Consider the following 27,830-nt stretch of genomic DNA (forward strand, 5'->3'; position numbering starts at 1 on the left):
ACGAAATTCCAGCCACGGACAACTCGCCGACAGGCATCAGGTGAAAGGAAGAGCGGAGGGGCAGCAGGGTACGCAGAGGCAGGAGACCACCCCAGGCAACTGTAGCTCTGCAGCCACCCTTCGCATTCGTTCGCTCCCTGCTTACCTCTCCCACCGCCTCCCAACATCTCCTGCATTCCAGTGTGGTTTTGACCTTTCTTTCCTGACCCGTTGTGCCAGGCTAACATGAAACTGTTTCCTACATCGCTGTTTCATATTGAAATGTGTTGCACACACGGCATTTCAAAGGTGCGATTAGGCCCACTAGCAATGTAACCATATTTTACACCTGGGCAAGCACTTCAGTTTATATTGCACTGAAAACTGTCCTTTCATAGAGAAACTTGCCTGAGGTCACCGAGGAAGCCTGTGGGAAAGCTAGGAAAACAGCCCCTCATTGCAAAATCCCACTAGCTTCAGGACCATCACTTCTCTCTTTCTTATTAAAGCAGAAAGCAATTAATATATTGAATTCCTCATTGTTACCCTCCTCAAGTTGCTTCATTTTCTGCTTCAAATAGTCCTTTCTTTAGATTCACCTTGGATCTCAATTTTCCTCACGTTAGAGACGTGTTGTCACCAGCAACAAATGCAAAGCTCCCATTCTCAGACCGTGCTGCTGGGGACTTGGAGCAATTCTACATCGAGTACAAAGTGTACCACTTGCAGGGAAATATGAATAATACCATGCTGCTGCTTTAGTACAACTACATCTCTCCACAGAAAAAAACATGGCACAAGAAACAGTAAAAAAATAAAAATATCTATATCTCCTTTTCCTTCTGCCAATGATCCCAGAGCTTAATGGAATGCAAAGATACTGAATGTAAATGATTAAATAAAAAGGCAAATGAAGTTTCTTCCTGGTCAAAATCAAGTATAGCATCAGTTTGGCATCTTCCATGTCCGCTGTCAGGGAATTAGTACTTAACATTTAACATCTCCAAAGTGCTGTCCATCAATTGCCTTATTAACCTGACACTTGCCAGCCCCGTGGATGGTCTCTGTCACCTCGGTGCAGGAAGTTTCCTAATTCTAATGAACACATTCAGCCTTTCTATGGCACGAATGGTAGGTTATTTCAGTTTTTTCCTTCCTGCCAGTGAGCGCAGTGGCAGCAATCCCTCAATCCATTCATTGGCAGCCGACATCATCTCCTGCCAAAAGGCCACCTCCTCTTGCGTGGAGTCCATCCAGTCCACAGCGATGCCATAGCTCAAACCTGTGAAGAACAAGAAAACTACAACGTTGAGAGCTACACAAAGAGTTTCTACTCCATACAAAAATACTCAATGGGTGTAATTGTTGCAGGCAGTATCTTAACATAAACGGTGCTGACTCCCCCTCAGCATGTTGCACCCTAAACACCTCCTGATCTTCTGCTAATGACCTCCATGTTACACCAGAGTTCAGAATGAAGTCTCTGTAAAAGCCACAAAATGCAAGAACCCTGAACATGACCTGCCAAGGAAAATAATATTGGGCTCAAGCCCTTTCTGCATCTTTTGGAATGGTAAAGAAGGTCTAAAAGGTTTGGTTTTCCCCTTAAAAGATTTTCTTGTGGACAGGGTGGGGTATTTGTCAAAATTTTCTTGCTCTACGCTTCATTTGTGTAGGAATCAAACATATGATAGCGGAAAAGGGTGTACATTAATTCCAAGTCAATTATTCAACCAAATTTTCATGTGCCAACTATTTGTCAATGAGATAAAGGTCTAAATTTGGATCGCAGCTTATCTTGGGGTTGGTATTTTTACATCTTGCTTATGAGCTTATTCTTGTTGCCACTTCCCATTGAATAGTTCACAACCCTCCTGGTGACATGTTAGAGACTGAAAACAGAGACCACGCAAACAAATCCAATAAACATAGGTGCACCTGCAAGGCAGACCTTCCAGCTACTACGAGCCTTTTCCTGATACCCTCAAGGAACAGTTGTCCTTAATTGCAGCATTCTGAAATCTTCTGTTTGTCTTTCATCTCTCAAAAAGCCCTCTTGCTTAACAATAAATAGTTTAGAAAACCTTAGATATCCCACTTACTTACAAAAATACAAAGATGAACATGCTATCTGTCAAAGCCTAGGTACGGGGTACACTGAAAGCTAGGATAGGATGTTTAGAGAGGGACAAACCTCCGTGATGGACAGCTGGACAATGGGAGATGGTCCCATCTGCTCTTTACAACTGTGCCTTAAAAATATTGGAATTTTCCTAACTTCAAGGATGAGTAACCCCACTGAAGTAAAATGCTTCCAGCTAAGCACAGGTCTGAACTGGAACCTCATGCCATCAGCTCCCAGGGACCGTCTCCCAGTGGAGCAAATGGCACCTCTGCTGAGGTCTTTCAGCGCTACATCGTCTAAATAAAACCAAAACAAACCAAAACCCCAACAATAACACCTTAGTCTACACCCAGACAACTCCATTCTTCCAATTTGTGATTTATTTCCAGCTGACGTACTCTCAGTACTGATTACCTACCAGATCAACTAGTGTAGCTCGCCCTGTTTTTCAAATATTAGTTATTCCTCCTACTAAAGCACTTCAAGGGAGGAGGTTACGTGGACAGAGTCACCAGGTGGTGCTGTCCCACATGGCATTCAAGTTGTCTTCATCTCTGAGCACTCTTCCCTGGGAGGAGCAGCAATATACAGTTGATTTGTAAGGCAGCCTTTTTTCCTCTAACAGCAGGAAAACTCTCTGACGGACCCAAGGAGATTCTTGAGTTTTGCCAGACCTCAGAGCTGATGTTGGCAGAAAATGTGGAAATAGAGGGTTGCTATCATGGTACCAGAGCCCCCTCTATCCCAGACACAGTGCCAGTACCAAGACTCTCACCAATTACTGAAACTCCCCATCCCTGGTTTCTCCCCAACAGGAAAATGCTCTGCAACTTCCCATGGTACCTTGTGGCTCAGCAATATGGTAACAATATTCATTTAATGTAAAGGAAATCGCTTACCTGTCCCGAGGCCCAGCCTGATTCCTCCAAGGAAATGGTTGGTAAGTTTTTCATGATCCCACACAGTCAGTTCAACACAAGCATCCTTTAGATCCTCCGTATGAAAGCCGTCATATACAATAGTGTGATTGAAAACAGGGTTTATGTCTCTTTTTATGACTCGCGTCTTTTGGTAACTCTTCTTACTGGTGTCTGGAAGCACATAGCTTTGAGAGGAGAAAAAATACAGCATGTAGTCTAGAGTATCACCTGAGATTTGAATTGTTCCTACGAAGTTCCTCAGTCTAAACAAGCATCAGTTCTGAAGAAAGGAGGAACTGGGTCTCAACATAAGAAATTCAATGGGAAATGTTCATAATTCCCATACGAAACTTTTTTTTTCCCCCAAGAAAATCCATTTTAAAAGCAAACATTTTAAGAAAGGAGGAGGAGGGTACTTGCTTAAAATTTCCTGCTTTTGGCAAATTTTTTTGAAAACTGACATTTTACATTAAAAAATGGACATTACTTTCACCTATTTCTATTTTTATAAATTTTCATCACTTAGATGCCTAAAAGGGCATTTCAAAATGGTCAGTTAGGCTTCTTGAGCAGCAAACCTTTCTGCAGGAGAACTCTATAAGGATTTAAAATATACAAAAACCATGTAATATACAAAAAACACTTCAAAGCACTGAAAACATCTTAAAATTCCCTTAAAAGATTTTTTATTTTCTGGAATATTTGCAGCACTTTCTCCCGTATAACAGGAGAACTGATGTTGCAGGCTGCAGAAAACACGCACATACTAAATTCTGGAGAAGATCAAAGCAGGATCCAGCTGTTTATATGTCAGTTTTGGTGAGTCCCTAACAAATTCTCAAACTTTGCATGCAAGCCCGTACCAAGGCAAAATTCACAACTTCACGTGAACACACTGGGCTGAGATGCACGGCCCACTTGTTCCTCTCACTCAGATGTTATTGAGGCAAATCACTGAGTGAGTCACAGACTGTGATTGACCAAGAGCTTTATGACACCAAGGATTTTCCTAATTTGGCCACAAGTAAATAACAAGGGCAAATCTCTCCTAAGCCCAATGCAACACGAAGGCTTTACAGTACGGAGGCACAGCTAGGTAAGCCTGAGAAAAGAGAAGAAAACATACCGCTTTGTGGAGGCACAGACCCAGGATGAAAGCCAACATGCTCATGCACTTACCATTTCACAAAGGAGTCAACTCCAGAAGGACGCAACTGCAGCAGGTCCTTGACGTCTTTGACCCAAATGTGAACTTCGCCAGAGGGAGGATTCTTGGGACCTGCCATTTAGGAGAAGAGAAAAACTGTCGCGCCAGTCCTTACAATAGCTAGCAAAATGACAGGCTTCCTCTCCAGGGACCTGAGGGAGCAGCAACGTGACTTCTCTGCGTACTCACTCCCTCGCGAGCTCTGCACCCCTCTGCCTGGGTGCCACAGCACTACTACCAGCCCCGTCACACTCACAGCTGCAGAGGGCTCCGGACACAATGTGGTGGTGCTGCTTTGAAACTGGGAAGGAGAAGGACCTGCTGGGCAAACCCAGCCCTGCGCCTGCCCCACAGTGAGAGGGGCTGTGTGTTGCTGCTGCCACATCACAGCACCCTACAGTGCCCACAGTGCTCGTAACAGGTGATGAGTTTCAGGTCGTTGAGCCCTTCCTCTCTCCCCAACACTTTCCCAATAAATCCAGATGTGAAAATCAGATGTAGGCTGCAGACAGTGCTATCAAGCACTGCTGGTTGTGCTTTTGTGCTGATCTCTAAGATCTTGCTCTAATGAGATTACTGTTTAACCAGCCCTGAAACAGATGAGGCATCGCAAGTTGCATGTCTACATACGGGCAATACTTCTTAATGCATGAAACACATTTTACCTAGGCTTCCTGGAGGGACATACTTAATAGACAAATTTATCACTCCTCGATGATCCACACCGTTAACAGCAGAAAGGCTCTGAAACAGAAAGAGTTATGATTGACTAAACAAGGGATTGCGTAAACATAGCAAGGCAAATAGCTTTTGAGTTCAATGGAGGGGCACAAATGGACAAACTCTGATTTTGCATGGCTGGGGCAGCCTGTTCTCAGGGCCACTCCTTCCTTTGTGGCTTTGTTCTCAAACTCAGTCCCTCAGAACGAAAAGCCTGAGGATTCAGAGCAAGGCTGCCCTTCCAGACGTGTCCAGCTGGACATAATTAAGCATCTTAGTTCTAAAAGACAAATGTCCTTTATTTTTTGAAAAGGGATCTCAAATCAGACCTCTGAACGCAGAAGCATGCAGGAAGCTGTACAGGCTTTACAAAAAGTGGCACCTGAATATTTACCTTTCGAGGCATGTTCAGCTGCATCACCTAGTACTCTGCTGTCTATTTTTAAGGAATGGTCTTTATGTGAGTAGAGAGAGAGGCAAAGTCATGTCAGAGTTTGTGTTGATTAGCGTCAGATCACATTTATTAAAGTGTCCCTACAGATCAGTCATCAAATAAGACCCGAGAAGGCCTGTGTTCAGAGCACTGAATACTGCACTAACTTGTCCAGGGCTTGTGGGTGTTTTACTATGCTTCCCTACGTACAGTGCAGGTTGTCCTGCTCCACCCAAAGACCTCAGAGGAGTCAGGAAGGACTTCTGTCACCCCTAAAGGCTTCAGGGCTGGGCTAGGAAGCAGGATTGCAGCTGAGATGCACTTACTCGGGGCTTCAGCGGGTACCAGTTGAGTTTCCTGTTGCTCCAGTCCCAGCTGGCCAAGTCTACTTCGATCTCTCCCAAGAAACTGTTACGTCCCAGTGGATCATTGTGCCAAACAGAGAGATTTAATTTTTGGATCAGCAATACCATTTTCTCTATTTTGTACTAGAGGAAGAAAGAGAAGTCGGGTTGTTCAAATTTTTCTTCTGTTTCTTTCACAACCTGAAATAAACTACTCAAAAGCTTGAATAAGCTCTGACCGAGACACTCAAACCCACTCCACACATGCACTAATGGGCTGGACTCGCTCTGAGCATCTCTTTTTTTGTCCTGCAGCGATACTACTACCCTGACAAAGCTCTTCTGCTAAGCACAGGGAAACCTAGCGCTCCATTTGTCACAAGGCAAAACCAATATTCTTTCAAGAATTATTAACACAGGCCTTGGCATAGTTAAATAATCCTCTATGCTTTGATGAGTACGATCACATAACGAAGACCTTTCTTACTAGTCCCGTGCCTTGTGACTGTGCGCCAGGGAAGGGAAGAACACGCCTTGCTCTGGCTGAAGACAGCACAAGCTGCGGGTCCCTGCCTCATCCAAAGATCACCGTGCGGTTTTGACAGAGAAATCTTGAGTGCCACACAGACAGGTGCAGAGAAACCTTTAACATCTCTGCCCTCACAAACCCAAGGGAAGAGCAGTGCAGCGTTGGCAGGAGGCAGGCAAAGAAACCTGGCCAAGGTGGTAGGATCTTTCCAGACCTGATGTGCTACAGGTGCCTGCTACAACACAGGTTTTCAGAGCATGTATTTGTTCTTACCCGTAACACCTCGTTGTAAATGGGATTCACTGTCCTCTTCTTCACTGAAGTTTTCCTCTTACCCATTCTAGCTTTGTCTGGGAGTAAGTAAGTTTTAACATACCTGGAAAAGAAAACACACTCCAGCTGGGTATTGTTCCATATCGCCAAGCTCCAATAAGCAGGCAACCCTTGTAAACGGTGACATGGAAACAAAAGACTGGAGTTGACTCTTTGAAGGCAAAACTAATTAAGAGACCTGGTAGGATATTAACTTGGCTTGCATGTGAAGTTATAAATCTCACTGGAGATGGGTGGATGCCACCAACATTCCGAACAGGCAGCTGTCTAGGCAATATGGGAAGCCAGCAAGGCCACATATCCATTTGCTGAAATGCCCATAACTATAGCATCTCTGTGCATTCAAAATGAGGGTGAAATTAGAGAGGAGGAAAGAGGTGGAATGTCTTTAAGTCTGTCTCTCAGGGTTCAAATCCAAGCTCCTTTTCATCATCTTTCAAACCAGAGCTCACTAACCTCTGTACAACTACCATTGTGCCCCTAACAGCACTTCTTTATGGACTTTCTGTTCATATAGGTATGTGTCTGCATCACCGGAGTTATTACCAAAGTGTATTTGCCATGGGGAGTTCAAGGTTCACATGGATGCAGAGAGAACATATTCCAGTGATAACAGGAACTGTCTTTGTAGTGATCAAAGCTTTCTCAATCTGTTCAAATTTAAGTCTGTGGCAACATATTTACTGATGCCAATGGCTCCAGAACCATCAGCCAGGAAAGTCCCAGCAGTAAGCATGCACCAGAAGTCTGAAGGAAGAAAGAAACCATAACGTTTAAAAACAGAAAACATAAGAAAAAAAAAAAATCCTCCAGAACACAAAATTCAGCAATGTAGAAGTCACAAGGCACCAAAGCATCACTCACGGGTCAGATCTGCCTTTCTTCTCATCCACAACAGCCAAGTCCTTGCACTGGGACACATGAACCTGGAACTCCCGGTTCTTCTCGTCATAGTCTAGAGCAAACTCCACGGTACCTTGGGCATCCACACTCCCAAAATCGCCGCTGTAGACACTGAGCACACTGCCACTCACCTGCCAGGTGGAAGAGCAAGGTCAGTGCCAATGAAATAGGCACCCTCCTGACTTGGTTTCTGGACAAAGATGACAGTCCGAAAAGTGCATTCCAAGAGAAATAATCTGCAATTTCTGTCCTTGTGTAGTGTTGTGTCCTTGACACAAAATGGTACACAGCTGCAGCTGTGCTCAGACAACCGAGGGTTGGGGAACCCGAATAAGGGTCTCGCAAGGATGTGCTATCCTAGACCAGGACTTAGAAGCGCTGTTCTCCTGAATGCTCAGTAAATGCAGATGATTTTTCACCCCTAAATCCCAAAACTTTAGGAAATGGAGTCAAATATTACTGGGGGGCCACACAAGTCTCTTCCCTTTCCCTATGCTTACAGTACAAACAGCTGCTATCCTGACCCAGTCTCATCATGAAGAAAGAAATATATTGAAAGAACTTGAACTATCTGTATAGAAACTTATTATCTCCTGTAGATATAGTCACACAACTGTCAAACAATTTTTAACATAGGCTAGTAAGAACCGTATCAGACCATAAACACAGGAAAAACTATTACTATCTTGTTGCTTGCTCACGATGTGCATGGAGCTGTACAAAACAGAAACAGATATAACCCCTGTCCTGAAGCACCACTGTCCCACCAGAGACAGCCTGTGGGCATCTACTTGCCACAAAGGCACAGCAAAATGACATTTCTACAGGTATAAATCAGGAGCTAGGCACCTAAGAGTCACTTGCTTTCCCAGAACAAACTGCATTTGCCCATAGGCCTTGGGGTCCTTTTTTCAAGGTTTTGTCTTTCACTGGTAGAAAGCGATGAAGCAGAAACAAAACACAGCTCCAGAAAGATGAGAGAATTTTCTATCGCACCAATCACTCATGATTCCTGATGGGATAACATAAAAGCTAATGCTGTTTACAAAGCAAATAATTACACCTCTTGGCACTTCTCTGCGGTACAGTCATGAACATTTATCAAAAAACTTTCCTAGTAATTAACTCCATTCTTCTCTGTCTTCCCCTGCTTCCTTTGGTCCCGAATGTCATTCTATTATAACCTACAGGAACCTGCTAAACATCTCCTCTCAGTCCTTGGAGCTGCATTTACCATCCCATCAGGATACTCACCCCAGCAGAGAATCCTGAGCGAGATTTTCAAGAACGCCTGTGTGACTTGGACGCAAAAGGCTCATTTATGGCTCCCAGACTCTCCAGACTAGGAGAAGGACGCATGTGCCCCAAAGTTCGAGGGTTTTTTTAACATATTTTTCTATATTCATGACCTCTCCCTACCAGCTTTGCTTCACATATGTTCTTTAAATCTCACATATACACCTTGGAGATACCTATAACAGTAATACAGCAAATTCAAGCACGACTAAGCAGCTCCCCCCCCGAACACTGTCTCTAAGGAATCTTTTAAAAATGCTCAACTAAACACACTCAGCTCTTTTCAGCTCTCCTTAGGAGTTGAACCTCTACACCAAACTTTTCCTGTCCAACTCGGAGTTCCCTCGAATTTGCTGATAAAGCGAAGGATGAGCTTGCAGAGGGCACCCATCCGCAGTCCCAGCTCTCTCAGAGCTGGACCACAAACATGTCACTTAATAGCGGTGTGCCTCATCTCCCCACCCAGAAAAAGGCCACCTCTCTCTCCTGCACACTGCCAGGCTTCAGAGCATCTGCACTTCGGAGCGGGGGCTATCACTTACTGTGAATTTGTCTAACAATGACCCAGTGGGTCTCTAATTTGAGATGGTACCTGGAGACACTCCTTTAACACAAGTAAGTCATTAACCATCACCGTTCTTTTAATAATGTACCATGCAGAAACCAACAGGATACTCCGGAGGCCACATCATCAGTATCAGCCTAAATGCAGTGTCACTGCATCCGACTGAGAAACCCTATCTAGCAAGATGTACGCGTTAAATACCTACCGAGGAGACAGATGCCATGTCGGACGAGTGGCTGCCAATGCTAGGCGTCTTTTTGTGCTTGTTAAACTGGAAGCTGATTTCCGAAGCCGTGTCTGATTCAGTCTGCTCAGAAAATAACAAGCATCTTTAAGCTCTGCTGTATGAGCACTTTGCAACATTGCAGAGAAAAACCAATAGCTCAGCAGAGTCCCATTAAGCAGCGATCAGGTTAAGAGAGTGGAGGAGAGCGCAGGGAGTCTCCCCAGAGGCATTCCCTCTGACCGGCAGCGAACGTCATCATTAACTGCCTCCCAACAGCGCTGCATGCAACCGCCTGGGCTCTTGGGAATGGCACGGAATGGTGTGGTTTGAGACAGAGGGAAACACTAAAACTCCTCCAGTATAGAAGGGTTTTTCTCAGTTTTGAGGGGCTTTTTTCTTAAGGCTTTTCTCATTTATTTATGACATAACCGAGGCATGCTCTAGAGCAAGTACTGTCAGTGTCCAGGAGAAACGTTCTCATGAAACTCACTGCCATTCAGGGGATGCTGCGAACATTATTCCAGCCATTTCTGGCATCTAGCCTACCTCAGACAACAGGAGAGGAGAGGATCTGCTCAGCTCTTTGACTCTTTCAGGCTCAAGAAACTGATGGGGTATCAAATGAGGTTTATTGTATGCTGTAGGTACAAACAAAAAAAGGCATCAAGATATCTTGTCAGAGTCAGGAAAATATAAGAAAGTCACATTTTTGTTTAAGGGCACAAGGAAGGAGGAAAAGCTCGTGGGAGGCACCGCAGCACCACCCACTTGCCCTGTCTCTGTCGTCTGCCATTGAAGCTGACCCTCCCCAAGACAAAAACCGCTAGCTAACATCTCAAAGCTATTTTCAATGTGTTTTCATTCAATGTTTGGGAGTGTGCAAACTCCCTCTAGTGACTAATTTAATTCACTTACTAGCCTAAGGATGAGTATCTTGTTTGCATCACTTTCTCCGTGTAGATTTAATTTAGATTAAAACCGTACAGATTTGCCTCCTTGTCAAAGAAACCAAACATGCTCACATTTTAATCTCATAGCATATTGCCCTTTACAAAAGAGCTGTAAAATATTTATACCTATAATTTCACCACTGCATACGCCTCTCAAATACTCTGCTAGAAAGAGGTGGACAATAGCCTGATATCTAGAAGAAAAAAGTCAGAAAGCTTCATCTCAACTTAGAAAGATGGTTACTGGACTGCTTAAATGTCTAAATAAAACCTATTTGTTCTATCTTTATCTTTTCTCAATAACTCCTTTGAGGATGACTGTCTTCATCCCAGAAGAACTTGTTTTTAGAAGATATATGTGCATAAAGATGCATGCACATATACACACTTGTTTAGCATGTTAGCCATGCTGATACATTCTTCAGTGCTCAAAATGCCCAAAAGCTTCTTTGGTATTTTCCTTTTATATGATTTACCTTTTATATGATTTACCATGCATTCGATATTTACTATTTTTATTTCCAAACATGAGCAAAGCATTAAATCTAGCCCTCTCCACAGACTACCTGTTATGCTGCAAACAAGTAGGTGTAACTCTGTAGAAGAGGGTTTCTGAGGATGAAGTTTGTGGCTCTAAATAAGCTTTAATAAGGAGAGGCTAAAATCTTGGCCATCTGTGTGAAGACCACGTCGCTGAATGCATGTGGGACCTGAAGCTTCGATCCACGGTGCTGTACGACATACGTGGCTGCACCATATGACGGGGCGTGCACTTGGCACGAGGCTACCGGATGGGGTGGCCAGTCACAGGGCAATGCAGCGCATCCCACCCGCAGGCTGCCTTCGACACAGCCCCGAAGGGGACTCTCCTCCCTCTCATAACCAGGGGCCGGGCTTACTCAAACAGGCTTGATCGCTTCCTCTAAGCAGCTTTACCCTTCCCCAGGCATTGCTTTCCCAGCCTTCTCACCTCAGTCCTGGCAGCCTTGGCCTGACCACTTGGCTTTTAGGCAAGCTCTTAGCTCTCCTCTTGGGCTTGCCAGTCTTCACCTTTTGGGGACTTTTATTGGCTTTCTTGGCGACACAGGCTGCTGCTACCTTCCTTCAGGCCCCCTTCCTTGGCTGCTGCTTTCTTGGGCTTCTTGGTGGCGCAGACAGGTTTTGTGGCCATGGGCTTCTTCATGTTTGCTGCTGCTTTCTTGGTTGCCTTCTCCTTAGCTTGTCTTGGTTTCTCAGGGAGAAACTGCCACCATAACGGATGTCCCAGCTGGTAGCTGAGGAGATCGGGCCAGCAAACGGGGTCTGCTCTGGGTGAGGTGAGAGGCCCAGGCTGGGCACCGCAAGCCCAGTAAGCGTGTGACAGCAGTCTGCGGCGTGACTCGCATGCTGGATGCAAGCTCTGGCACCTCCGATTAACCCACTGCGCAGGCTGCCATGCAGCTCCCACAGCACTCGATAGGAGAAGAGGAGAGACCGGTACAAGCTTCTTGCCAACCCTTTGAAGCCCTTGTGTTTTTTGCTGAAGACACTGAGTAACGTACCATCAATCTAGCTGCAATTTCCTTGCTCTGAATTAAATTTTAGGCACTGTAAGCTCTCTAATTTGATGATGAAACAGTATGTCATTTTCCTTGCCTGGTACATGCACAGCAGCACCACGGATGCAGAACTCAGGCATAATATATTACCTTCCGGGAAAGTAAACCAAAAACGAGAAAGAAAGATGTTTTTACTCACTCTCTGTGGTTGTGTAAATGTTCACCATGCTCTTTGCAAGATTAATGCTATTTGCTCGGGCCAACGCCTGAGCAGCAGGAGAATGATCCCCATCTTCCTCTGGAATACATGAAAAGCCAAATCAACATGGTAAATAAACAAACACAAACGGGCAGTGTGTCAACAAGCACGCGTGTGTGTATGTGTGTGGCTCTCCTGGCTTGTTCACTCTGCTTAGAGCACATTGCAGTTACGTTACACAGGGCTGCCTTCAAATCCTCAGTGTGCTTTAATGTCTCTCCCTGAGAAAATCTCTTCACACTATGATGGGAAATGTAAACACTAGATTAACCCAGTCCCTAAAACAGACCAGCGCTTGCAAAGAGCTTCCAGTGAAACACAGCCATCTGCTAATATCATCCTGAAATTAATATAATAATAAGGCATAAAACCTGAGAAATGTAAGAATGATCTGGTATAGAAAGGAAATACTTATGTTTATGTGAAGTGTAACTCAGGATTTTCATAGAAGTGCTATAAGAGGTAGGAAATAAGCCAAGAAATGACAGAGTTAAAAATCAAAATCAGACGAGTCTATGGAAAATCCCCTCAAACAGGTCTTACTGAGGTACATGAGGACAGGAAATTTGGAAAAAGAGGATAGCGAGCTCTCTCTTCCTAGGTCTTTGCTTCGCAGAGAGCAGAGCTGTGGGCAATCACAGCCCACATGTAAAAAGGACTGCAATTAACAATAACTTTTGCTCATATTAACAGTCATTACAAGAGCCTGTCAAACCAAGAGAGAGACCGATAAAGTGGTAATATCATTGGCATCATCATGGTTGAGAAGATGGTATCAGAACCCAGAAAGCTCAGACTCCTTGTTCAGTCACTCTGCTTGCAGTTTAATGTCCAAATTCACTTGTGGATTCCCAAAAGACCCAAAATGTCATTTAAACACTGACATCCAGTGGCTATATCAAGGCAGCCTAACAGCCCACGTACTTATTAAACACTTTGCTTCACACTTTATTTCTTCTATTTGTGTCAGACTTATCTCTACCACCACAAACAATTCCTCCAGCCCCACATTTGAAGGAAGTACAGTCTTCCCAGTGAGTAAAATAAAGTAAGTTCCCGTGACCTGCTGTAGGTAGCGCTAAAGAAATGAAGGGCTGTCCCAAGCTGAGGTGCTTGCAGGTAAGGCACGAGGGCTGGTAGCGGGGAGGAAGGCAAGGGAACATGGCACTGCTCGCTTTTACACTTGCACCACGCTACACAGCATTTGTTTCTGGAGCTGTTTGCTAAACACGTTTGACACATGCTAACTCTGCACAAATTGCAGTATAGGATAAATGGACAAATGACAAAAACGTGCGAAATGCAGAAGCACTAGGGAAGAAAGCAGGCTTAGGGATGATTCGCTACTGGGATTTCACAGGGTGCAGTTACAGCCCTCAGTACCTGAGTAAACAGCTGAGTCTGTTCCCTGAACGGCTTCTCTCTCTCTGGCTGGTTCACCGGGTGTTTGCCTGTCTGAAGACTCACACGTTTTTTCCTCAGGTAGCTCTCCATTTATTTCCATGTTGTCGTGAGTGCCCAAATCAGATCCTTCCTCTTTCTCATCATCGCTTTCACCATCTGTAGGCACAGGCTCGATCAGTATCTGCACCCTGTTCGTCAGGGAATTCGCTGCCTGCTTGCACTCTTCTGCCACGATAAACTCATCTGTAGGCGTCTCTGGCTCAAACGTGCTGCCAGACACTTCTCTGGTAGGCGACTCGATTTTGACGGAAGGCGCTCGCACAGGCAATCTGGATTTCTTGGAGCAGCGCTGTGCCGCCTTCTCTTCCTCTGGCACCAGCGGCTTCCCATTGCTTTCACTCAGTGAGTTATTTCTTGTAATGAGGCTGCCTTTGCTCTTGGCATACGTGGACCTAGGAACAATGGAAACCGAGCCCTTCCTCGCAGGGGCTACATAGCTTGGTTCTTCCTCGCTAGAAGACAAGGTTATTGTCCTTTTGTAGGGGGTTCTTGTTTTGGTGAAGATGCCAGGTTTTTCTTCGCTGTTCTGGCCTTGCCCAGACTGCACAGAGAGTGAGCGGCACAGCTTGAACTGCCTACCGTCTGCCTCCACCGAGCTCGGGTCCTCCAGCATGTTTCCCGCTGTCACAGAGTCCGCTCCCTTCTCCCAGAAGTTCTTCAAGTTCTTGAAGTGTTCACGATCGAGGCCGATATCCTCCTCTTTGTTACTCATTGATGAGATTGTATAGTTGGCACCCTGCTTCACAGCCTGGCTGCTTTCCCCCTCTGCGGTCAGTGGTTTGGGGCCTGCCAGCAGCTTTCTATTTGCAAGGCTGTTCTCTGCGGGCCCCATGGGATTCACAAACTGCTCAGATCTGGGGAAAGTTCTGCTTGGTTTCCTCTTAACTGGTATCTTGCTGGGAGCGTAAGTTTCTTCAGGTGGGGTTTTTGCCCCATCGACAGCTTCTCCGCCAGCTGCACTGCTGGGCTGAGGCACAGCATCCTCTGAAAGCTTGGTGGGCAACGGAGATACTCCATGACCTACAACGACAACAAATGCTCACAGCCTGTCCCACCACATCACATCATTTATTTCCCTGGAAGATCTGGGCTGCAGCTTCTCAAAAGGAAGCCAGAGGGAGTTTCCAGAAACCACCAATATGTTCCTAATTCTTCCCCATTTTGAGACTCTAGCAAGCCTCCTTCCATCTGAAGAAAGCCCTGAAAATCCCAGCCCTTCTCTCTGCAAAGGACATGGAAAAAATCCACTGAGCTCTAAATTGTTGCTGTGAGTTGGGGATTTGTTTGCAGCTTTGCTTTCAGTTTGGCAGTTTTCCTACTGGCTATTTGCTGTGTACCAAAAATCACTATACATTCAAAGCAGGAAAGAGAAGGTTACTTGGATCTGTGGGTTAAGGAGTTGTGAGCCAAGCACTCAGTTTAAAACATACTGAGAGCCAGGAGAAATTTTAGTAATTGGATTTTTTTTTCTCGGTCCCTGCTGCCTTGGGCATAATTCATACAAATGTTGGCAGCCCATTCTTACATGCCAAGGTAAGAAATACTCTTTGTTATTCATTTGTACACACACAAAAACCCATCTCGTCTCTTGGTGTTTAATGTTGAATAACAAAAATGCCAATGGCTCACTGAACAAAAACCTTACCTTTTCTAGACAAATGCAAGCTGTTTGTTGCAGCCACAAATGCACTTGTTCCAGTGTCACTCTCTGAGGAAGAGACATCATGTATACTGGATCTCTGAATGGAAAACAAACTCTATCAGTGTATATAAACTGGCAAGACTGGAAAAATGTATTTTATTTGAGCAGAGACACTAGGGCAGGCAGTCTGTGGAGCCCCCGCCAGTAGGTGCAGACCGTATGAAGGACCAAGGAATAACAAAACAAAGCGCAGAGGCTGTGCCTATATTACCTTGTGTGATGCCGATGGCGGGAGAGGAAGTCTCGGCTTCGGTTTTGGCAAGATTTTACGTTCCTCTGCGGTATCAAGAGCAGGTGTGCTGGATCTGTGGGAGAGGAGAAACACCTGAGCAAGGAGATCAGTGGTAGTGATGTGCCTGGTACAGTGATCAGGCAGTCTTCAACATCATCTCAGTTCTGCTCAGCTACTTTGCCACTTTTATCTACTGAGCCAGCCCGATATAAGGCTGCCCAGAGCTGGTGCCTTCATTTATTTTCTCCGTTACGTCTTGGAAGGACTGAGAAACATGTTAAATGGCCTGGAGTATAGACGAGTGTCCCACTGCAGTAGTACAGAACTTGCTCAATAAAAACAATCGTGTCAACTTCTAAGTTATTCAGACTTTCCCCTTCTGGGAGAAAACCATAGGGAAAAACACAGGACGCAACAGTGCCAGAAGAGCCCAAGAGCCACGCAGGAGGGAGATGCATTTCTGTGCTATGGCCCAGGAAGGAACAGGCCACACCTCCCAGTTCAGGCCATAGCAATTCATAACCAGATTGATGGAGGATTTAGAAACTACAGGAATGGTTATGACAACGATAGTTAGGGCAAAACTATAGTACAGGGTATAAATCTTCATGCTTGGAATATCAGTTAATTACTAACTGCCTGGTAAACAAATGGAATAAACACATATCACAGGCAGTTTACTTGACTGTTTCTACCATCTTTGGGAGTGTCTAGTGGTGGCTGCTCTCTAGATGGAGAACAGCAGTCAAGCTGGTGAGATTTCAGATGACAATCCTTTGTGCTTAGGGTTGAATGAGAAAAATAAAGCAAGCTTTTCAGGATTTAATCAACCCCCCAAAAAAACATTAGGACCACTGCTGTGCTGGTAAAGCAGGAGCATCTCGGGCTTGCTGACTCTGGATCCTTCATTAAGCAACATCCAATGATCAGCTGCAAGAGGCTTGGAAGTGTCAAGGCCCATATTTAATATTTAACTGGAGCAATTGCCACCTGTGAAAAGTGATTCCTCATTCTGCTGACAAAAATATGCAAATGAGATGGGAGCAACAATGAATGAATATGTGAATATTTTAATGGCTTCTCCATGGCCCACAAATACTGAGCGAGGTTACTGATTTGCTTGTTGGAGTGCTTTTAGCGGGTGTTTCTGCTCAGTCAGCACAACGTGAAATCCTACCAAGCCTTGATGGAGAGTCCTGAGCACTGGGCACAGAGGTTGGCACCTGCAGGAAATGAGCAGTTTCCTCAAACAGTTTATTTTGTTAGTGCTGCTCCATGGCAAAAATTAAACAAATAAAACCATAATTACTTTGAAAAACTAGCTGGAATATCCTGACATTAGAGACAACTTCCATTTTACTGACCCCTTATCAAATCATGCAGGAAAAGACCTTTCTGGGATAAGCACATTAGCGCTTAGTTATTAGGGGAGGATTGATATTCTGACAATTCCTGGAAAAAGGATTTTAAAAATATCCTATATAACCTATTACTTATACAGTCTTGGAAACTCAGTTAAAGACCAGGATTTAATGGGTAGCATTCAATTTTCATCAGAAGAGCAGCAGCCAGAGCATTGCACGAGCAGCGGCGGTTACCTCTCCTCTCCTGCGCCAGCAGCGTGCTTGGGGAAGGCAGGACTCGGGGCAGCTTTGCTTTCCAGACCCATATGGATGTGCTCACTGGCCTCATCTGTGATATAACAGAGACAATCGAAAAACGACATTTATTTAAACTTGTAATGGTCGGTGTGTTTTATTTGAGGAAAGAAAAGGCTTGTTAAACGGGTCCCACAGCACAAACCCTGCGGATTTAAGAGGAGATGGCTGACAGGGGGCTCTGCCCGCTGCCCCCGCAGACGGGGGAGGCCCTGGGGCAGTGTCGCCCGCGCTCCCCACGCAGCAAGGGCACCTCCGGACCCCACGGGTCCCAGAGGCCAAAGCAAGCTGCCAGAAGCTGTCACATCCCTGGAAACCTTCGCGGGACACTGCCATGACTGTCAATAAAGTTAATCTGTTCCAGGATTTAAATTCAGCCATTTCCTGTTTTGACTCAAAGTCATCCGATCTTGGCAAACAAAGGAGGAGGCCAACACAGTTAATAAGGAGATCCCTGGGTTTTTTACTGGCACAAGGCTCAGCTATGTCTTCTAAGCTCTCAAAGACCCTAAAGAAAAAACAATAGAAGACGGTAACCTTTAGAGCAGCCTGCCAGGGTATAAAGTTGCATTAGACATTTTGCTGGCAAACAAGTTTTCTTCCTACTGCAAAACCAAAAGGATTAAACCCTCAAACAGCAATGAAAAACTAGTCTGGTCAACAAGATCTGCACATATTTATTCACATGCAGCTAGGTCTATATTGAAGAGTAAATCTACCTGTTACAAGAACTGCCAAATCTCTTTAGGATATATTTCATGACACAATGCAATAGAATCAGAGGCTCAAAGGATTCAGATGTGACATTAAATAATATAGCCTCGCTTGTTATCTGGTTAGAAAACCGCACTAAGCCCAAGAGCAGATCAGTCCTACGGACGGGCTGTGATATCAATGTCACGCTGGTGCTGCCCTTGTGGTGCCATCCAGCATCGGCACAGTCCCTGCGGATAACAGGGATATCTGAAGGTGGAGCATCATTACCCCTTGCCTGTGCATCCCCACGGAGAAAAATGCCGCAGTCCCGACTCTTCCTCCCTGCCCAGTGCCTGGCCCTGCGGTGCAGGGGACCACGGCAGGCGTTGCTCGGGGCTGTCTGCGTTAGGACCAGGCGTCTGGGACACACACGAGATGGCGGCTGGGTGGCCCCACGGTTCCCGCAGCAGCGGGAAGTCGGGGAGCCACTCCTGCTGGAAGACAGGAGTCTGGTTGTGTAAGAACGAGCGGGTTTTACAGAGCACGTTTCTGAGAGGGGGACCGCGTTTTGTCTGCGTAAGCGTTGATGTGCAAAAAGCATCACTGAGCTTCGTTTCGGGAGAGACAAGCTGTGGCATGGCTGGTGGCACGTGCAGGCCACGTCATGGGCCGGCATGGGAAGGCACACTGAGGAGCGTTGATTTATCCAGTGAGCCACGTCCTCCTCTTCTGCCCCAGACCCAAGGGAGGGAGATGCCAGCAGGCGGCTGCTCTGGAAGCAAAGAAACCAAACACAGAGCTCCCACATTCTCCCTCTGCCTGTCATGGTTGAAAAGACCTTGATAACCAATGACTGCATTCATTTCTCACCTCACTTCCACTTCCAAAGGCATTGCGTTATATTTGCTTTTCACTGATGCTTCCCCCTCAGACAGAGCTCCCCCCTCCCGGCTGGCAGAGGCAGCGGGAGGTGTTCGCTCTCTCCCATCCAAATCACTGTCCTTCAAAATGGCTCAGCCACTGACACAGCTATACCTGGCTTCTATAACCACAAACAAATAGGTTATTCGTACATTATAATCCATCAAGACGAGCAAAATGCCCTTGCTAACTTTAGGATGAGACAGAATAAGAAGCAAATTCCAACAGAAATTAGTAGTGGTCTGACCAGTTTAACTTGGCCGTACATATATTTATACACATATGTATACAGCCACTCCTGCTCTAACACTTCAGCTGCTTTACTCATGTCCTATCACTCTAAAACAAAGACACTCAACTTGGGGAAAGCACAGCTAACCGTGCCGTTGGGGCTGACTTGCCTCGGCAGGTGGATAAAATGGTCTCTCTCCTAGACGATTTTTAGCTCTCATCCATTGCACACAAGCTCAAGGGGAAGTTATTACCAAATTCATCCATCTGTGCTCCTCTGCAGGCTGTAGTTTAAATACGGGATATCTATCTATCTATCTATTTTATAGATTTATATTACTGCCATTTACTAGTGTTTTCTATTATAATCCATACCAACTGTGAAGACCTTTAGGGATCCACGCAACTCTCCCTCCTGAAGGTTAAAACCCTCCTCCAGAAAAGGTCACTGGGCATTTTCCTGTGCAGACACGAATTTCCACCCCTCCGCAGCCCAGTTTACCATGCAAAGGGAATGCCAGCAATTATCTCAGTGGGGCTGTTCTATGCAGGAATTTTCTCATTTCACTTCCTAACACAGTCATCAAAGACTTAAATCAGGATTAAAAGCCCTGGAGTCATGAACATGTTACACTGATGTGGCTAAATGAACACACACCCCTTCATCACCTTGAAAGCTGACAGAAGGTGTATGACTCTGACCTTTCCAGGAGAAGAAAAAAAGGTGTCAAGATGGCAAGCAAAGGCCTTTATCTCATCTACTGCAGATCGAACGTGAGCTGCACGGCTTCCCTGATGGGCCAAGTGCTGCTCTCACCCGTGCAATACTCTTGCTGACAAGTCAGTGAGAGAAGCAGTTGCCCTCACGTGTGAAGGGAGGCAATCTATACAGTGACCACTGCAGGAGTTGAGCAGGCAACAAGCAACAGCAAGGTGAAAATATTAGCTGCAGAATCTTGACCCTCAGCCAGTGCTGTGGGAAAAGTAAGAGGAAGGAATAAAGTCACGTTGTACCCATGCTTTACCAAAATAAGTCTGAGAACAGAAAAAGAGAAAGAAAGGGAAGAAAAAAAGTTGAAAAAGGAATAGAGAGGGCTAAATCTAAACATAATTACTATAGTAATTTAGTAAGATTTGCTTCTTCCTTCTTAAAACAGCATTAGTCAAGTAATGCACATGCAAAGACATAACTTACCTATTACTGCTATATTAATAAAGAGATTATTTCAGATGATAATCTGAGACCACATCTCATACGTGCACAATGGCAGTAAAAGTTAAATCTAAAACCAACAGTACTTCAAATTTTGCTTTCCTGAAATGGGCTGCAAGCTGAGGGTGCTGAGGCCCCTGGCAAGGCAAAAGGCAGACGAATCCCATTCATTGCTGGCTACTGGCTGGGCTGCAGATGACTGAGCATCCACCCGACCTGGGCCCCAGCAGAGGGGCTGCTGAAGCATCTCTCTTTGTGCAAAGAGGGTGCAAGCACAAATGCACACCCTCAAAAAGCAGAACATGCTCTGCAGAAATGGCCAAGCAACTCTGTCAAGCTGGAAAAGGTTTTATATGTTTTAGCATTCTGGAGGGATGATAAATTAGTAAATTTAATGACATCATGAATCCTTAATACCAAGGATAAAAGCAACTTCCTATGAAAAATGATGGGCCAGTTGTGCATCAGAGGCTCCAATGAATCTATGCTAAGTTATGAGAGCTGTCAAGGGCAAGTAAAAAGCAAAAAGAAAATGAGGCTCTCGGTTAGTGAAGTCCATAGCCAGCGTTTAGCTTTGAGAATGTGTCTAAGTGTCTAATGCATCTAATGGAGCTAAGAGTGGTATACTGAGCGCAGGCAATTAATGTTACAGAGATATCCTGGCCAATGAGGCCCACCAAACAAAGGAGTGATCTATACTGCTGCTACCCCACAGCAGGAATGGGCAGCTGGGCCCAGGAAAGAGGGCTGAACTGGTGGAGATGACATTTGAGTTTTGGACAGATGATAGAAGATAACTGTTTATCTATGAGTAGCCTTTATCGCGACAGAACAGAGCCCAGTTATAGGGTCCTTATCTTAGGGACCGTGGTAGACTTTGCTTAGAGCTGCCCATCAGGGCTACGGCTTCCCCAGAGGAGCAGCCGCCAGTAACTCACCAGCCATGTCTGAGTATCTGCGATTACCCACCCTGACATATAATCAAGGACGTTGTGAGAGACTGGGCTGCAGTCCCACAGTCCTGCTGAGGAGTCGGTTGGCCTGTCTTCATGTTGAGGACTGGATGTGAATCATCGCCAGTTCTGCTTTGCACAAATGTTCAGCACGAAGTGCCAGCTCCAGGCTGGTTACATTTGGACTCAAAGCACAGTCCTGCTTGTTTCACATGGGGCTGATCTCTTCTCTTCTCTGCCCTGAGCCGACAAATCTGATTTGATCTGTTTTACTTACCACCATGAGAGTTCACCTGCATGTCAAACAACACCCAATACATCTGCTTCAAATTAGCACATGGTCCCAGACATACCCTTGCTATGGCACAGCAGCCTGGGTACCGTTCAGACTTGGCCCCAAAGCCCTTTTTACTTTGAAAACCACATCATGCCTTGGAATTATTCCCATGTAAAAAGCTAGGCATGGACCATCATTCCCTTCTCACAGTGGGCAAATACTTGCCAGGAGAAGAGAGGCACCCTCTCCCTTTGCAGAGATGTGACAAACCCCACCACCCTGGAGGCCTGCGAAAGCAGCTGGCTGTAAGTTTTTGTCAGACCACTCTAGGAATTGGGGGGGTGTTTGACCCACACGTATCAGTTTGATGCCAGAAATTGCCCTACATCACCCCTTTCCCTTCTTGCTTCTATGACAAGAAATGACACCGGTGACCTCTGACAAACAGACATTTTGGAAGAAAGAAGCTGAAGTAGTGAAAAGGCATTTACTGCACATAGCTGGTAAACAGCTTTTGCCTTCGTCCTCTGCCACGCTGTAATTTTTTCTTTGGGCCCTGATTTTGATAAGCAGGTATATTTTTCTAGTACTGAAAGCTTAGCTGAGTATCCCCTTATCACAACACAAAGGCTGGTCCCCAACAGGCTCCCAGCACAGGGAGACCCCCATACTTGACCACTGTTTTCTGGTACATCAATTTATTTTCTTAAGATGCACACTAACATACTTACTTTCTAGTTTGCCCTTTTTCCTTCTAATCGATGCCCGAAGTAGATCTGGCCCCTCTAAGTCTTCCTGAAACCGTTTTGCCTTCACTTCCGAAAACCATTCACCTGTCACAAACTTCTTCTTCTTTTCATCCTTGATGGAGCCTTGTATGCGCCTGAAAGTCAATGAGAACATTACACACCAAAAAGATCTCAAGATTTCGACTTCCCCGAGCTACCTTCGTAATAATTGTCCGTACGGTTCACCAGTCTGATGCTACAAAGGATCCAGAGATTATTCTCTGCAATCACATGGGCCAAACCAGCATTAAAACAAAAGTTGATTTATTCTTTAGCTAAAATGGGAACAGCACCTTGTAAACACAGGCCTTCACCTCTTCCAAATTTTACAAATCCAAATCAGAGTCACCTGGCAAGGAGATATGTCCATTTGCTTTGCAGCCCTGAGGGTTTGGGAAAGGGTGGGGCTGTTTGCAGATCTTGCACTTCTCTGTTTTATTTGTCTGTTAATCTCTTTATGAGTGGCAAAGCCCTTTGGATCAAATCTGATACAAACCATGGAAATCAGTCATGTTATTTAGGGGGGAAACCTGTCCCTGCAGCACTCTCCCCAGACACCGCTCCTCTCCCTGCTCCTCCTGCCATGCCAATTTTGGCACGCAAACAGTTAGCTCTCCTTCCTGAGCACAGCTTCTACTGTAACTCGCTCAGGCACACCCAGGGCTGGTTTTTGGCACCTAAACCCCTCAGTGCGCTGTTTGCTAGCCTGTACTTTTAACCCTCCTCCGGTTATTTTGTTTTTACACCACATCTTGCTGAATTAGCTGCCTTTCTGCTGGCACTGCCTCCCACAGCTCACCACAATTCAGGGTCCCTGTGAGACCCGAGGGGCCGGAGGGAACTCCCACCTCAGTCCGATTCTCAGCAAGAAGAGGGGGCAAAACCCCAGATAGCCGGGGAGCCTTGAAGGGTCACATTTGGCTGCCTAAAGGCCAGAAGGGAGCAGGTATGGGATAACTGGGCTCAAGCCTCTGCAGACAGTGCTGGGGACCCAGCAGGACTGGCAGCCAGGGAGCTGCCCAGCTCCCATCTAGATCAGGGCTGCATCTGCCCCCGTGAGGGTCTCGAGGTGCTGGGCCAGAGGAGGCGTAGGAACGTATTTTAATCTTGTTGACACCAGATCAGTGTAATGCCATTGACTTCATTTCGCCCAGCAGGCAGATTGTGTTGGAGCCAAACATGTCCACACTTGCAGTAAAGGTCTTACTGCACATAGCCACACTGACAGCAAGGGGCACTGGGCACCAGCTCGGGCAGGATCTAACTCACTCCGCTCCCAAATGAAAGCCTTCTGCGCCATGGCTTCCAAAGAGAAGTGAAACAATACTGAAATAATCCAAACACTCTTTTCCCCAAATCTCCACTGCAGAGCAGAAATTGTACTGCATTTCAGAAAAAGAAAAAAAAAAAGAGAAAATCTTTTTGAAACCTTGTTTCAGTTCAGGGGAGATACAAGAGCATGCAGACGTACACCTCCAGCCCAGTCTGCTTGTGTGCCACCACCAGCTCTCAGCTTCCCCAGCTCTCACCCCCGAGCAGAGGCCGGGGCAGGTACGCTGCCCGGAGCTTGCTGCAAAGCTACCCACTCCCCCTTCAAGCCTTGAGCATCGCTCCTACATGGAGCTTACTCTTTTTTGGCTCAACAGCAACTCGAAGACTCACATCCTTACCAGGGGTAAACTGGCACAGTGCCATCCACACTCACTGAACTACTCATTTCTTGCCGTGGAGAGTCTGGTGCCAGCTTCCTGAGCCTGGTGCACACTGTCAACCCAGATGGTCTAATGGCTGGCATTTAAAAAGTGACAGCAGCAACAAGCAATCCCGATCAACCAGACCTGAGCTCCAGGATGGCCAGTGGCAAGTGAGCTGAACTGAGAGTAATTCCTGGCTCTGAAACGGCTTCCTGCAAACCTTTGGCAGATCACGTAGCCTCTCACTGCCCCTCTCTGCCTGCACGACGGATGCCGCACACACCCCCACCTCGAAGAGCACCGCAGGGACACAAAGCAGAAATGGGGATGTAAAGTCTCATTTTAAAACACTCTACAGGATTTCTGCGCTACTGAGCGAGGAAAACAAGGTAGTGGCTACTCCCCTGCTCGGACCTCTGACACCGAGAAATCAGCATCTTCCTCCCCAAAGCAGGAAAGGGATGATTTCCCTTGGCGTCTCTGAGGGCTGCTGATTAACTCAAAAGGAGTGTCCAGCCCTGCAATCCTGCAGAGAGAGGACAACAGCGACAGCAGGATGGCTGAGAAAGCAGGAGGTGCAATGAAAAGATCCATCAGGATCTGCGCAAGAAGCGACAGCACTGCTGCAGCCTGCATCTCTCCTTGTGCGCGCACACGCATACGCTCTTTCCTCTCTAAAAGAAGTAAAAAAATCCCCCCAGAGGAAGCTCACGTCCTGCTGTTATTGCACGCTCTCTCACCTGATGCGATCCCCATCCTTCTTCTTCAGCTCTGCATCTCTCTGCAGAACCTTCATCAGCTTCTCATACTCCTCCTCGGTCAGGAAGCTCAAATCCAACATCTTCCCTGCAATCTTCTTCAGTTCTTCAGACAGCTGAAGCAATGACACACCAGGAACTAATCCAGCCCAGACTGCCGCAATGCCATGGGCAGCCCCTGTGCAGCCCGCCCTGGTGCGCTGAGCAAGACACAGCTGAAGAAAAAGGACTTCACAACAGCATGGCTTGGGTGGAAGTTGTGTTAGCACCTGGATTTGCACTTCCAGGCTCTTCGCTGGCACGTTTCTCTGCACTGCATGCCGTCCTCTGCCAGGAAAATTCTCTCAGCAAAATTATGCTCCTTCGCTTTTCTTCAGGCACAGTCGCAGCGATTTGGAAGCCAACGTCAATCAAACAGGAAAGCACGGGAAGGAGCAAGCTCGCCGCCCGCCTCGGCTGCCTCAACAGGCACGAAAGCTCGTCTCACCAATGGCAACCCCAGCACCTCTGGCATGCGCTTTCTTCAGAGGGGAAGTCTGCCTCCGTGGAGTTCAGGCATCCCTGCAAAGAAATAACACCGAGATGCCTTTTATGATAAGTGCGACATATGGTAACCGAATGTGTACATTGGGGGTTTTTATTTGTTCTTCAGTACAAGTTCCAAAACAAGCTGCCCTACTTTCTTCCCCGTCCTACAGCTCCCCACACAGTATTAACCTAACCAAGACAATATTTTATTTTAGCCGCTCTCCTACTAACAGGTAAACAGTTGACTTTTAGCATGCTACAAGCAAAACATGCATATAAATTACCAAATTGCTTGCTTGCTTTTTACTTGCGTTTTTCTTTTCCTCACTTCTTCCTGCCCTAAATGAGACTGAGGATAAGCAGCCAGCCTTTGTAAAGCAATTGAAAAATGACAGAACAGCAACCTGCAAGTGTTATTGCTGCACATTATGCTATAAAATACCAGAGGCTGCTCATTTTCTAATATGCACGCGCTTTGCTTTATGCTGCACTGATATTTGCTATTCAAACAGTACAGGCGCAGATCACTTAGTGTTTCAACAGACACCAAAAATGCCAGAGGCCGCAGGGTGTGGAGGAAGAGTAAATCATGTGTTGCTTTGCTACTTTATTCCTTTTCCTCTCTCCTGGCCAACTTGAGGGCAATAAGGCACACCTCGGAGGGAGCAAAAGTTCTGTTCGTGTCCATGTAGGCAGTTTCTAGCTCCCCGGATGGGATTTTTCCCCTGCTTCCAAGCCTGTCAGGTGGCTGTGGGTTTCATCATACTTGGCTTTTTCTCCCAAAGACACAGCCTTGGGAGTCAGGTCATTAAAAATTAATAAATCCCTGTCTTCACGGCAAACACGATCTGAAGGTCATCAGGCCCATTTCCTAACCTCAAGACCTGTATCAGCCCGACTCTCTGTCTAACCTGCCCCTTTGAGGATGGCAACCGCAGCCCTCCCGGGGCCACCTATTTCAGTGCTTAGCTACCTGGCAGCAAGCAATTTCTTCCTGTTGCCTACCCCAGACCTCCCTGGTAGACATCAGCCCATCCCATCCACCGTGGCCATGCTCCCTTTGCAGCCATCCTCACAGGGTTTCACACTTCAGCCTCCACATTAACCAATCCCAGCTCCTTCAGAGCTGGGACCTTCATCATTTTTGTCACTCTTCTTCGGACTGTCTCCACATGGTGCACCTCTTCCTTCAACTGGCATATCCAAAGCCGAGCACAAGTATTTTGGCTGAACTTTGCTCATTCGACATCATTTCACAGACTTACATTATTTTATCAATGATACATTCCCAAACGTTTGGCTTTTTCATAATGGTGTAACAACATATTAGAAGAAAGAATAGGCATCTGACCTTAATGCTCACAAAGAAATACCACAGAACTGCATAAAAAGGCTCGTAAAAGGAATGGGCATTGTCATAAAAACTCTGTAATTATTTGAAAATAATTTTTGGAGGGAAGGAAACAACATTTCCTATTTCTTTGAGGCAAGTATGGCTGTGCTTGTCACACTACAATTATAGCCTTTATCATCTAAGAAACTACCGATACCACCCTAAATAGTTAAAAGAGAAACAGTAATAAAAAGCCCTGATAAATCTCTACTGTTTAAACCTATGTTTCACCCAGCTTGGCACGGCTCTTCCATGCTTGGTTCCAACCATCTACTCTCTCTGGCTCTCAGGTACAATCCTACTTCTACAAAGACATTTACAGAAATTTCTGGGACAGATTTTATTTTTAAAAAGGTATCTAGGGACACAGTTTTCACAGTATTTGCTTCTCTAGAACTTTTATTTATTTTTAACAAACCCATGACATGTGGGCTGAAAGTACTTCAGAAAACATTTTCAGCAAAGACTCATATTTATCCATTAGTATGGCAGTCAATTAGAAAAAGAACAAAGGCTACTTCTTTGTAAATAGCCTTTTTTTCCCTGAGAATGTTTTATCTTACTGGAATAGTTACATTAGAAGGAAAAGGTTAACAGCCAACTCCTTCTTTTGTTTTAAATAGTTAAAAATCAAACCACTTAATGTACTGGCTGTGGGAAAGTGAGCTGGTCCGGGAGACCTCCTGCACCTGGAGGTTTTGCTGGCAGTCTCAGGAGCTGTAAAGCTGTTGACCCAGGCTTGCAAGAGTCAACAAGGCTGGGAAATGATCTCCATACGCGCCGCGGCCACGGGGCCATCCCTGCTGCCACTGGAGCCGTTGCAGCCTCCGATGGGTGCACCACGCTGGTGCGTCTCGGCTGCTGCAGAGGCTGAAACAGGAGAACCCCACCATTAGCCACCCAGGTACACAGCGATAAGGGGGAGTGTGTTATTTGTTTACCTGGGTCTGCAAGTGCCATAGATTAAGGATAAAAATCAACTGATATGTACAGTA

At 45.9% G+C, this 27,830-nt stretch overlaps 1 protein-coding gene across 1 annotated transcript; it reads right to left on the minus strand.

Moving 5' to 3' along the window:
• Window positions 1–25,110, minus strand: LOC309595759 (synaptotagmin-like protein 2). The gene is made up of 16 exons (XM_082323067.1): window positions 24,897–25,110; window positions 22,406–22,557; window positions 17,324–17,417; window positions 15,705–15,798; window positions 15,437–15,530; window positions 13,711–14,811; window positions 12,268–12,366; window positions 10,127–10,218; window positions 9,560–9,661; window positions 7,455–7,624; window positions 6,531–6,633; window positions 5,711–5,872; window positions 4,897–4,975; window positions 4,204–4,303; window positions 3,004–3,209; window positions 1–1,261 (listed from the first exon to the last, which is right to left on the minus strand). Exons 1-16 carry the CDS (start codon window positions 24,995–24,997, stop codon window positions 1,116–1,118), a joined length of 2,895 nt encoding a protein of 964 aa, XP_082179193.1. The 5' UTR covers window positions 24,998–25,110; the 3' UTR covers window positions 1–1,115.
• Window positions 25,111–27,830: the final 2,720 nt, after the last annotated feature.

Source organism: Platalea leucorodia (genome assembly GCF_965183815.1).
Source record: "Platalea leucorodia genome assembly, chromosome: 10".
In the NCBI taxonomy this organism is placed as follows: Eukaryota; Metazoa; Chordata; class Aves; order Pelecaniformes; family Threskiornithidae; genus Platalea; species Platalea leucorodia.

What these genes read in the sequence shown, in the direction of transcription:
- LOC309595759 (XM_082323067.1), bottom strand. Translation starts at nt 24,997, where the DNA reads ATGTTGGATTTGAGCTTCCTGACCGAGGAGGAGTATGAGAAGCTGATG. An exon ending in CGCCATCGGCATCACACAAG is followed by an intron (nt 15,531 to 15,704) that starts GTAATATAGGCA and finishes TTTTCCATTCAG; the next exon opens with AGATCCAGTATACATGATGT. An exon ending in TGTCCCTCCAGGAAGCCTAG is followed by an intron (nt 4,304 to 4,896) that starts GTAAAATGTGTT and finishes CCTAAATGGCAG; the next exon opens with GTCCCAAGAATCCTCCCTCT.